Below are 13,233 nucleotides of genomic sequence, written 5' to 3' on the forward strand. Positions count from 1 at the left end.
TATTTATTATTTAATTATCTTAATATATTATAACTCAATCATTAAATTTAATTATGATTGATATAAATAAGATAAATATAATAATATGTTTCAATCCTTTAAAATTTTTAAATCTTTAAATAAAAATTTAAGTAATTTATTTAAATTTAACCAATTTTAATAGCCATAATATCAAATACTTTTAAGAAGTTAACTTACATGAAATTTGAATAAATTCTAATTTAGAGGATTGATTAGATCCCATTTAAATGAAATTCTACTTAATTACCCAAAAATATATTTAATACTACTACTACTTGCAGCCCCAACAGCAAACTGCAAACCCATCAAAATCACAATTTTCAAAAAAAAAAAAAAAAAAAAACCAAATTTAAAAAAAAAAAAAAAAAAAAAATCCAAATTTAATTAGTTATAAATTTTTTACACGGCAGCGTGGTCGTATTACCTGTCAAGATCTTCTAGCGGCGAGGAATCATGTCGAGAGAGCAATTCCCTTCGAAGAATACGCTGACCAGCCGAGAACGTTCCTCGTTCTGACCTCAGATAGGGTAGAGAATTAGGTATTGTGATGTCGGCGGTGGTGGTGGCGGCATTGCCGAATCAGTCCGTATTCTCGCTGAGAGCGGAGCAATCAGGCACTCTTGACCTATCGTTCGATCGAACCGGAATCACCCCCCGCTCGAGAAGGGACCTCGTCTTCGTAGTCAACCCTAGAGGTTATATCTTATTCTTGGATTACAATCTATATATCCTATCCATCTATTTAGTTTGAATAACTGGAATTTGTAGATTTGGTTCAGGTGCAAACGGCCGGACGGGGAGGGAGTGGAAGAAGCTGCTGCCTTATCTTAGAAGGCGCCTTGGCGAGCAATGTAACGTAAGATTTCTTTTTGTGTTTTTGCTTACGGTCTTATTTTGTTGAGTTTTTTTCTGATGCGTTTGATTAATCTTCGAAATATTTAAATTTAAATTTGATCCTCTAAATTCGATGATTTAATCTGACATGGGAAATCCAAATTTATCAGGATTGTTTGTTTTTTGATGCGCCGCTATAAGTAATAATGTTTTGTAATTTTGTGCGTTGGAATCTAATCATTGCCTATCTTAGCCGTGTTAATTATAATTCCGTGCATCAAGATCTGGTTGTCGTGCTAAAGAGTATGGATTAGTGTAGCGTAGCCCTGCAATTCCGAGGGGCGGTTCAGCTTCGAGATTATTGAATGGTTAACTAATTGAATTATACTTGATATTTATCTGCTTTCTCTTGCTCGATTCCCCTGATTACTTTCTTTCTCTATTTAAGTGTTCTTGGTTAACCATGTGTCCATGACATCCTGGCTAATATAGATTAGCATCATCATCGTTGACCTTGTAAACTGTAATGTAGATCATCATCATCGTCATCAATCTTACCAAACACATAGCTTTCTAACCCTGTAACTCTGCTACTAGTTCAATATGATGCAGCTAGGGAGTTCCAGATTTCCAGTGAATGTATGATATAATTGCGAGTTTGTGTTAACTATAGAATCAAACTTCTATCTTAAATGGATTAAAGTAAATTTATTTCCTGACTATCTTATTTGTATTTTAAGCTGATTATGCAGTATTCATGAGTTTTCATACCTGTAGTTCAATAGTTCTTTTCAACAAAAATTCTAAACTTAGTGATTAAAGATATTGGTATGTGGCAACAATAATTTGGTGAATTTATCTGTTTATTTGGGCTAAACGACCTCTGCAATCGTTTTTGGGTTATATCAATTACCTAAACTTAAAACATTTAATTTACTCTTAACAAAGTATTTCTGTAATAAAACTTAATCTCTTTTGATGCATTCTTATTATTTTGATTTCTCAATATCACCAGATTCATGAATCATTTACTTCAGGTCCTTCTGAAGCTATGGACATAACCAGAGAGGTAAAGAATTCCATTTAAAGCATGATAGATGAGCCTTATTCTTTTATTCTCTTTTCCATGTCTGAGATATCAACAAGCCCTAATATGAAAAGTAATACCGGGAGTATAGGCAATAAGAGGAGGAGCAGATGCTGTCATAGCTGTTGGAGGAGATGGTACTCTTCATGAGGTACAAATGCGAATGTGTTGATATTTTTTGTTGGATACCAGCCAGTACATATTTCTTTTTAACTTAATTAGTCTTAAGGATATATTATCTTCATGAAAATAAACTTAACATCATCTAAATCAGTGTAATTCATCAGTCCTTGTTCCTTAATGTTCTTTATAAGGTAGCGTTCTCAATGGAACAACAGTAGCAGTTCAAGATAGTATACTGTAACCAACTTTTATCAGAGTTTCCTACAAAAAAAATGAGGTTTAAATCTTAGGCGTTTTGATCCATGAAAAAACCCAACCAGGGGCTGCAGTAACCCAAACTTCATATAGCATAGTTGGAGTTTATTGAATGTGAATTCAATCAGCTTGAGATTTTTTTTTCTTAGTTCCTTGCTCTGTTTTTTTTTTTTCATTAGGGTGTGTGATTCTAATTTCGACTCTAAAGTCTGAACGTTGTTTCTACCAAAAATTCAAGATAAGACAAGTGAAAAACCTATTGAAGGTAAAATTTGATTATTTGAATATGATAAACACTGACATTTCCCTTGCAGTGACCTTTATCCTTATGACATGTTTTACAAGTCTAATATAGTCTAATTTGTTGTCTGCAATCTATTTGAGTATTTGCCTAGATTTATAAAAGCTTTTCATGTAGTTATTTGCTGAAATTATTAATGGACTCCCAGGACTATGCCCACTTTGTTTTGCATTATTATAGATATGATTTGCTCTTGATTTACTACCTTTTCTTCATTACTTATTTATCATAATTTCTTATTTAACTTCTAACTTAAATTATACCCCTATTTGTTTATCATTCTGTAAAGACCTGTATCCATCATAGCCAAAATCTAAAAATTTATGCATATTTTGCGAGTCAAAAACTCTTATTTGCACATATTGTGACCTTTAGGTCATTCATTTCAACTAGCAGGTTGTCAACGGTTTCTTTTGGGCAGGAAAACCAATATGTGCTCTAGAAAGAGGGTCCATACATGCAACTACACTTGGAGTGAGTAATTGGAGGCCATCTGTTTCTCAACGTAGTACTCTCTCTTTACTTCTTAAATTGATTTTTTAAAAATCATACTATCATTTGCAGCTTATTCCACTGGGAACTGGTTCAGATTTTGCCAGAACATATGGGTGGTTAGTTCTATGATGCAATGGACCCTTTGATAAACTGATAACTTCTTAATGCTGATCTCATGAGAACCTGCTTTGATTTGTTTGACCAGGAAAAATGATCCTCATCAGGCAATAGATCGAATTGCTAAAGGTTACTTAAAGCAACTCAACACAAATGCCTCCTCTAGTAGTTGTCAGCGTATCTCTGCAAAGTTATTTTCTATTTTTGAAGTCTGTGGACTGATATGGCATTAGTGAGCTCAAATATATTTTGTGTTACAATATATTATATATCGTTATTAGCGCCACAAGATGAATGAAATTTCTTTTAAATCCAACAAATATGTTTGCTTTGAGAATTTTCTTTTGCAGTTATATAAGGTGACTTCCTCTGGTCCTTACCGCTTTTTTCAAAATTCATCGCAATTCTTTTGTTTGGTTTGAGTAGCAAGAACCTTAAGTTCCATTATGTTTCATGCAGGATTTAGATCGAAAATAGACATTGGTCTCATGACCTTATCAGGAGGGGAACAGCATTACTTCATTAATGTTGCTGATATACATCTGTATGTTTGTCAACGTTGTTGATTGATTCAGAATATTGAATTGATTGTTCATGATACATAATGTTCACTTTTTTTTGAGATTGCAGGAGTGCAAAAGCAGGCTACTATGCTTCCAAGTACAAAAGTTTTGGAAACTTCTGTTATGTCTTGGGAGCCTTGAGAGCTTTTATTGGACACCATAATCAAGACCTTAAGATTAAGGTAATATCATATCAAATATTTTGTAGAGGCTTCTGATTTATCTTCATCATGCTTTTCCTATTCCGTTTATTTTGTTTTTAAAAAAATTTAAGTTATTGCGTATTGTGCACTATAGGTTAATGGACAAGATTGGGAGGTATATGATAAAGTCACGGCCCTTTGCATTGGGAATGCTAAGTTCTTTGGTGGTGGCATGAAGATTGTACCTACTGCTGATCCTTGCAGTGGAGACCTGGAGGTTTTTCTAATATTAATTTGTTCTCTGTGATTTTACTAGAAATGTAATGCCAGAACTTCGATGATTCAGGTGGTGATTCTTCAAGACTTCAAATGGTATGATTTTGTTTTCAAATTATACAAGCTGTACAATGGATCACATCTATCAGAAAAAAGTGTGTATTCAACTAGGTAATTTCTTTCGTTTTAAGAGATGTTTATTAAATTGTTGTTAACTTGTATAATTGTTAGTTCTAAACCCTTTTGCCCATAAAATTTCTCTGTTGTTAATTGTTTTTCCATGGTATGGTTTTATTATGTCTGATTTACATGCAATAAAATCCAACTAATTATTGAAAAGTTTTGTAAATAGAAAATATAGCAAGATGAAGTGTCATTTGAATTAGATATTGAAAAAAGATTAGTCATAGAATAATTCTTCATCAAATTATGTATTTAAAGTGAAATATGAACTACTTGCATCAAAACCCATCATAGACTATGCACTAGAAATTTCTCTAAACCCCAATAACTTCTTCTTGCATCCACGGGTGTAGCCATGATTTTTTTCACGTGGGGGCACAAATTATTGAATTTAAAAAAACCCTCAATCTTTTTCGTCCGGACTTGGGACTGACATAAGTGGTTTTAAATATAAAAAAATTTAAATCGTCATACTCAACATGAAAAAAATTAATATATGATAAAGAAAAAAATATACATATGAGAACTTTAAATATTGATATTCTTCTTACATATTTTCTATAATTTCTCGTACCTAATTCTTCATTTTTTGAAATCGTTGTACAATCATTTCATTATTAATACTATTAAATATATATTTTTTCAATATAATTAAGTAATAATTTGAAAATATAAGTTTCAAATATTAACAGAAAGTAGAAATTATTTAATCTAATTTATATTAACATGCACTGTTAAAAATCTTGTACAAATTAAGTAAACAACAACTATTTAATTTCTTTTAACTATTTGCTTTTCATCGCAGATATATTTAGATTAGATCTCATGTGATGATATAAAACTTTCTAAGCTTTTTAAACTAGTGTAATGTATCCAATTCTATCAGGCCTACACTTTGGCCTTTTCACACCATATCCCAATAATGACGTACTGTAGTCATTCTTTTTAAAGTGATGTACTAATAAGCAAAAGCAATTTACTATATATAAAATACTATTAATTATGCCTATTCTCCAAAAAAAAAAATAAAAATACTATTTACTATACCTGACAGAAAGAAGCAAGTGACTCTGTCTCCGCCTCCGAACTCTCCATGAGGATCATCGACCACGACTGGCAATGACGGAAGGGATGAAGGAATTAGATTTTAGCAGAAGAGCGGAACAACGGAAGAAGCATGAGGGGAAATAAATAAAAGTTTTTTTTTCTTAATTAAGGATTACCAAAACTTTTTTTTAGAAATCATATCTAGCTTAATTAGGCATTCATTAAGAGGTCAGTGGGGAGGCGTGCCCCCAAGGCCCCCATGCTAAATCTGCCGCTGCTTGCATCTCAACTTGAAATTGAGCAACAGTTGAACCGAGTCTTTGCCTAGTGTTTCATATCCCAGCTCTCAACTGTGAGGTCATGTGTTCAATCCCTTCTCACACTATTACTCATTTATTGGAAAAATATATGTTGGGTATTTTCATTTGGTACATGTAACAAAGGTTTGTCCCATTTGATGGCATGTGCCTCTTTATAATATATATGGAATAAATTTTCATCTTTTTTAGAAAAAAATATGAAATTAAGTAAGAGTCAAAACTTGAATTGGAAACTAAACATGAGATCCTATCTAAACATAAACATAAATTGGAATCTTAATTTATCCATAAAACTTAGCAAGCTATACTTGCTGACAATGTTAAGGGAAAATAATGGGAATTGAACCACAAATGGTGGATCTACAATCTAATGCTTTAATTCACTTGACAACATCCACTTTTTCCCTTATCTAGCTAGAGGATTCTCTCTTTAATCCATTCATCATTATTGTGTTGATACTTACTTTCATACTTTATATTATGGCCTCGTTTGATTAGGCTTTTTTTCTCCATTTCCGTTTGAATAAGCCGAAATCAATTAGTATTTACTGTTTGGAATCAAAGCTTAACAATAATTCCTTTTTAATAAACATCATTTTTTCGGCGGTTACAAAATTCTTTTCGTATCTGCTTCTTCGGTCACAAAACGGAGTTTCGGTCACAAAATGTCTTTTATAATAAAATCTCAAAAGCAAAACTCCTAAACAAACAATTTAAAATTACTTTCAAGTATTAATAAGCACTTTTAAAAATATTAGTCAAACATATCTCATTATTGAAACTCCATTTTATTGAACGGCTTTTTCTCAACCTCCTTTTCTAAAACTCATTTTTATGAAAGCATAAACCGAATCAAACGAAGCCTTAATGTCAGTAGAACACGTTCATGGTTGAATTTACCTCTTCCGAGCATTACTTAAAGTTTGCCAAACCCTGTTAAGAATTCTGTAAGGGGAAATAGAACCCCTTAGAGACAATTCATGTTTATAGATTCACCCTGGCGGCTTGGGAGGATACAAATTTTGGGTTGGAAAACACACAAAGATGGTATTCACTCTAGGCCTTCACAACTTGCTACTCAAACATGAAATACTGAAGAACTCAATGAAATTGGAAATGATGCTAGAGTTAGCATCTTAGTTTATTTACATAAATGAGTTGTTCTCGTAAGACCCACTTCATAACACCTAATTATTAGTTAGCATGATAGGGACAATTAAAATAAATTTGGATACCAATATCTGACCTCCAACTCACTATTGGTTAGCATGATAGGGACAATTAGATAAAAGTTGAACCCTAATATCTGACCATGTGCCCAAAGGCATCTTAGGGGCACAAATATGCTCTAAATCAATAAATATTATATGTAGATCCTCCTTATTCTCTCTATATTTCTCCATCAAACCTCTCAATAATTGTTTGACTTCCTTAGTAGACCTACCTGGCATGAATCCAAATTGATTTTGAGAAACATTAGTCATTTGTATCACGCCGCAACCTACGCTCCATAACTTGCTCCCATAGTTTTAAAGTATGAAACGTTAACTTAATTCCTTTATAATTCACACGCTCATGTGCATCACCTTTATTTTTAAAAATAGGAATTAACACACTCATTCTCCACTGATCTGACATCGTTTTAGTCTTCAAAATAATATTAAAAAGTAAGCCAATAAATTCCTTCATCTCCTAAGCATTTCCACATCTCTATTGGAAGATCATCAGGTCCAACAGCTTTTCCACACTTCATTTTCTTTAAGGTCTCTCTAACTTCGGTTTTACTTATACGCCGATAAAAACAAAAATCTTTATTTTCATTTAGGGTGATAAAGTTACTAAAGTCAATCATATTTTCATATTCTTCATTAAAAAGTTTAGCAAAATACCTGCTCCACCTTTGTTGAATATCTTCTTCTAAAAAAAGTATTTTTTTATCTAGTAGCTTATGTGAGAAACTGAGGATTTATCTGCTAATAATATCAATTAAATCGATATCCATTTGATTTTTTTTTAGTTTTCTGACTTACAAATTCACGAATTTTTTTTTAATGAAGTCAGAAGTTCATAAACATACCCATGGTTTATTCCTGTGCCTTATTTTCCAGAAAATTTTTGGTTGGTTTCAATGATCAATAATTCTTTAGATCTTTTTGATTATTTTGTTTAAAGAGATTACACTTTCATATAATGTACATTGTATTTATATAGCTTGCCACTCATCTTAGCGAAATTTTATGAAATCTTATAAACATACATTTAAGGTTCTCCTCTCATGCAATTATTTGTTGTATATCCATTAGAGCATATAAAACAATTTTCATTATTTCTCCATGTATTATTTATTTTTTTTATCCATGATTTGCATGAAAATATTTTATTATCTATGATAGTTATTTCTCTACTCTAAAAATTTGATAAAAGATATATGGAATTTAACGATGATGATATGGTGTAATCTGTTTATCTAAAAAGTCATACTTTAAGAATTCTTAAGAAATTAACTGTAAGACAAACATAACTGTTAAAGTTACACAATGAATCAAATGAAATGCATATTGCTGCATAGCACGCAATAGAATTGCAAAGAACCGTAGAAGCTAAATAACAAAAGTTTCCAAACGTCAATTCTTCAAGTTGTTGAAACGTCAAATAAGTTACTGAATACTCAAAGCTATAGAAGAAGAGATGTGAATTCTCAAGCGTCAATATGGAAAAGAAGTCCTAGACAGTGGCGGAGCCAGAATTTTTTTTAGGGAGGGGGCCTAACTTCAACATTGTTTCCACAGACATGTATATATTTAGTCACAGAGCAAGATTAAAGATTAATAACTGCTTAAAATCACAATTTGATGTATGTTAGGTAGCAGTAAAAGGTAAATCTGTTGTTTTTTTGGGGACAAATTAAGAGACAAACCCATTTCTATTAAAATAGAAAGAAATCAGTTACATGTGTAGGGGTAAGGGAGCAAAACTATGAAGGGGGAGGCATCCAGAAAATGTGTAAATAAAATACACCAAAATTCATGTGCACATAAAAACCGCACTAGCAAAATCAGCTAAGAAAATAAAACAGAAAGCAAATTAAATGTAAGAGGGATGGTAGGCTCAGTATAGGAATTGCAAACTGCAAACTGAAGCCTTAAATTTTTGGTTGATTAAAGAATAGGTTGCAGTAAAAGAATAGGTAGCAAGAATTAACTCTCCAACAGTTTCTTTAATGTAAAATTTTGGAAAAAGGGGTGGGGGGTGGGGGGGCCTCTAAGCCCCCCTCCCTTGGCCACTGGTCTTATAGAAGAACTCAAATTTCATTCATCCAATCAAGTTATTTTGTTCATTTCATGGGAGGTCTTATTTATAAAGAAATCAAACCCTAGATTGGTGCGAGACACCCTAATCTTTATTACATTTCAAACTAGCTTAAAAATAATAAATAATAGAAATTCAGCTGGTAAATAATAATGGGCTAGTAATACCTAAAACTAAAAGTAAGCTTGGTTTAGATATTTTGTCTCTTGGTTTGACTTTTTGGGTTTAAACTATAAGAAATGGAGTGTCTCTGAAGTCTGAACAAAATAGTTGATTTTTGCAACATCACTTCCTCTAGGACGGGAAGATCTCTCCTGCAGAGACTTATGTGGTGGAAGTTCTTAAATGCAGACAATATTTCTATCACTTTATAATAATTGTAGTATTCTTTGATGTTATTGTTACCACTGGACCGGTCCAGCCGGTCCAGGCAGGACCGGTTCACGGGCGGGAATCACAAACAGGCGGATCTGGCGGAGAACGAGCGGCCCGTCCGCCCCCATAGAGCCGTTTAGGAAGTTTTTTTGAGCGTTTTGAGAGGGAAATTTGAACGTAGGGACTGTTTAGGGAATTCCTTTTGATTTGTATGCATTAAATAGTAGATTTTCCTAGGGTTTGATCATCTTGAATTTGGCTGAAATTTGAGATCTGGTAGATTTAGGTTTCTTTGGGCTCTTGGCGTTGCCAGAGATTTGGGAGAGAACGATCCTCCTCTCGAATTGAGGATCAATTGTATCTTGCTATTTTATTCATCAACTAGTGGAATACAAGCTTTTCTTTGAGTTTTCTCTCAGATTTCCTTGTGGTTTTGCTGTTAATCTGCTGTAAACAGCAGATTTCTGCTGTGAACAGCAGTTTCCATCGGATCAACTTCAGTTTTGGTGAGAAACATTTGGGAACTCAAGTGTTTCCTATCAGTTATCAATAGAAATGAAAACCAAAAAACAAAAGCATACTTGGACGGGCTTAAACTTCACCTTTCAGAGCATAAAGAAGATCTGGAGATTGGATATTGCCTCAAAATGGTAGCATTGTTGTATCATAAAAAGATGACTAATACTAATATTAAAAAGGAAAGTATGAACAAGCACATTAGATTCTTGTTGACTACCATTATAATAAGGTTTTATGGGTCTGGTTGAGAAAGACAATTAGGGAAAGTGCAGATCATATGTAAAAGATAAACAAACAATTCATTGTTCTCTAAAAAAAATTTCTAAAGATTGTATGATAATCATGTCTTTCATCATGTATAACAACATATCTTTAAAAACTAACATATATTTGAAAACTAATATATAATTCATGCAAATGTTCAACAAAACATAATAAAGTCATAGAATTCATAAATGGGGAATGCACAACTATAGATTGTTTGATGACTAATTCTTGAAGAGAAGTTGAATCATTAAAAGATTGAGAATCAAACTCTGAATTATTTAATTATTATTATTTCCACTTTAGATTCCATTCCTGCTTCAAATTCAGATGAATCCATTAAGAATATTACAATAGACCATATAGGATATTTAAGCTAACAAAAAAGGTTTATTATCCTCCAATTCTTCAACATTTTCATTATTAAGGCTCATTAGATTATTTCATAACAACCATAATTTTATGAGAATATCAAGAGATAAATGACATTTTCCATCACACTTTTAACAGATAACTTCAATAGTTTATTAGGATTTCTAGAATGTGTAGGTGTATTTGTAGGCTCAGTTAGGGGCATACAGCAGTTGACTTGATTGATCTATACAGAACCCTGCCTTAATGTTGCTAGATTGATTGATATTATTTCTAAAAGAAATACGTAGTTGCCTTTCCATGTCTTAGGCTTTATGTTGAGATTCTTCATCATTCCTTAGTTAAAAGAGTCTTCTGATAGCAAGACAAAGATCGTTTAAAACCTAGCTATTACTACTGATGTTTCTTTTTGAAAATCACATTTAGAATTCCGCTCTTCAAGTTGTTTTAAATATTCATTAGTATTTCGATTGTTTTGGCTTAAAGTTTTTAGTTATTCAACTAATCTAGACTTGTAATAGGTGGTTAAATACATGTGTATCACTTTAGCTTTCCTATAAGCCCAAATTTTAATTTGACATTCAATAAATTGTTCGTGTCATGTTGGATTCCTAACCAAAATTTTTTGGTAGCACCAACTAATATAATATTTGCATGCTAAACACATTCATGATCGATCATATAATTTCAATCAAAAAGATTTTCAAATTCAGATATCCAATAAATAAAAATATTTGGATCATATTAGCCATAAAAAAATAGGGGCATCAACTTAAATATTTTATTACTTCATATTCACATGATGTCAATTGCAGCACTCAATTATTTTTTTTCAGTGCCAATTCTCTCAATTATTATAATCATCATTAGAATAATTACATTTATTCAGGTTGGAAGAATCAAAACAAGCAATAATTTTTGTGCATTGTATGCATCTTCTTTTCTTTAGTTGGTTAATTTTATCTGTTATTTTTGTTCTGAGAACATGCCTATGACGAAGGTTGTGAAGATTGTATGGTTGAGGAGGGTATTTCTTAATTTTAGGTTAGTTTATTGGAATGACATGATATCGGTGTTGATCTTAAATGGGTTAATTCACCCATAAACTAAAGACAAATATGCTAGAATGTTGTTGGATTTTAAATCAAAAGTTTAATTTGTTGGATTAATTTTTTTCTAGTTGGTCATACTTGGATAATACATCATTATTTGTAAATAATGTTGTAGGAATCGTTCAAAAAATAAAAATAAAAATAAAAAGAACTGAAGAAAAAAAAGTGTAACGGAATCTCGTCATCTTTGCGGGATACTCTTTGGATGTATATTGTGCTAAGTTAGCATATAGAATTGACATTGTGGTGGTTGTACTATCCTGATCTTTGGGCGACATGTGTGATTGGTAAGATTTGCAAGTAACGGGACCGATGACGTGGATTGCTTTACGATTTTTCTTTTAATTGTTGAAGTTGATTGTGTTTTGCCAATTTGAAATTAAATTGTGATTAAAAATTAGATTGAGAATAATCTTTTGCCAACCTTTTCTACTAGCTTTTCGATGATAAAGAGTTTAGAAATAACGGTCTAAGGCATGAAATTTAAAATTGTTTTGAATAAATCTCTTTCGATTTTCAATGTTGTGAGTGCAAATTGGATTAGAAATTTCATACACAATACAATTGTGATTACTTGTTTTCGGGGAAAGTCATATCTAGTGTGAAACGTTATTTTTCTCTACTTTGGTAAATTTATCCTTATATATTTCTCCTATCTAATGTATTATCGTCTCATTTTGCACTCTTGATTTCGGTAGAAATTTGATACTTTACAAATCTGATTTTATGTACACTATTTTATTTTGCTTAATGATTTACTTTGTTTATAAAATTTTCCTTAACTTTTTTAAATTTTTCTGAGACATTTTCCATCTACTGGTGAATCACTGGTCAATCTATAAATACCTTGTTTGTTTCTTTTATTTGACAGTCTCTCTTTGTGCAGTGTGAAGTCTATTGAAGTTGCCATGGTAGAAGGCAATGGTGACATTTATGTGCAGTCTGATGGTGAACATCTGGGCTTTCTTCCAGTTAAGTGTTCGATTTTGCCTTCTGTCATTGATTTTTTCGTCTAAATCTATATCAATATCTATGACCTACCTCCTTAAGCATTCCAGGTTATTTGTTAGCTATTATTAGCGTCTAATGAAATTTTGTAATTGTTTTTTACCTGTTGTTTGTAATGCTCTTTCTAAATGGTTCCATGAGTTTATTTATTTCTATTAGCTAATGAAATATTGTAACTCATTTCTCATTAACCATTCGAAAACAAGCAATAAATTTTGTGGTGAATTTTTATTTATTGTTGATTAACTTGATAATTGATATACGCCCATGTTTAATATTAACTTGAATCTTGATTGGTGGCTTAATTTGAATCATGTAATTCGCTGGTGGCCATTAGAAGAAGATATTTATACTTTTATAGTATAATGTATATGGGTATATGCTACTTTTTTATTAAGATTCAAATCTTTTACATTACGCAACTCATCTTGATTTGTTGGTTGGGGGCTTTGGTAGTTTGGTTCTCAACCGAAAGGTATTGGATTCGAGTCTTATGTATGTGATGTGTG

The 13,233-nt window shown here is 31.9% G+C and overlaps 1 protein-coding gene across 1 annotated transcript; it reads left to right on the forward strand.

Moving 5' to 3' along the window:
• Window positions 1-445: 445 nt before the first annotated feature.
• Window positions 446-12,959, forward strand: LOC110097010 (sphingoid long-chain bases kinase 2, mitochondrial). Its single transcript, XM_020823210.2, has 12 exons — window positions 446-716; window positions 801-877; window positions 1,871-1,924; window positions 2,034-2,093; window positions 3,018-3,095; window positions 3,186-3,232; window positions 3,322-3,362; window positions 3,693-3,777; window positions 3,864-3,978; window positions 4,094-4,216; window positions 4,286-4,386; window positions 12,603-12,959. The coding sequence occupies exons 1-12, from the start codon at window positions 569-571 to the stop codon at window positions 12,730-12,732; spliced, it is 1,059 nt and encodes a 352-aa protein (XP_020678869.1). The 5' UTR covers window positions 446-568; the 3' UTR covers window positions 12,733-12,959.
• The last annotated feature ends 274 nt before the right edge of the window (window positions 12,960-13,233 follow it).

Source organism: Dendrobium catenatum, unplaced genomic scaffold (assembly GCF_001605985.2).
Source record: "Dendrobium catenatum unplaced genomic scaffold, ASM160598v2 fragScaff_scaffold_725, whole genome shotgun sequence".
Taxonomy (NCBI): domain Eukaryota; kingdom Viridiplantae; phylum Streptophyta; class Magnoliopsida; order Asparagales; family Orchidaceae; genus Dendrobium; species Dendrobium catenatum.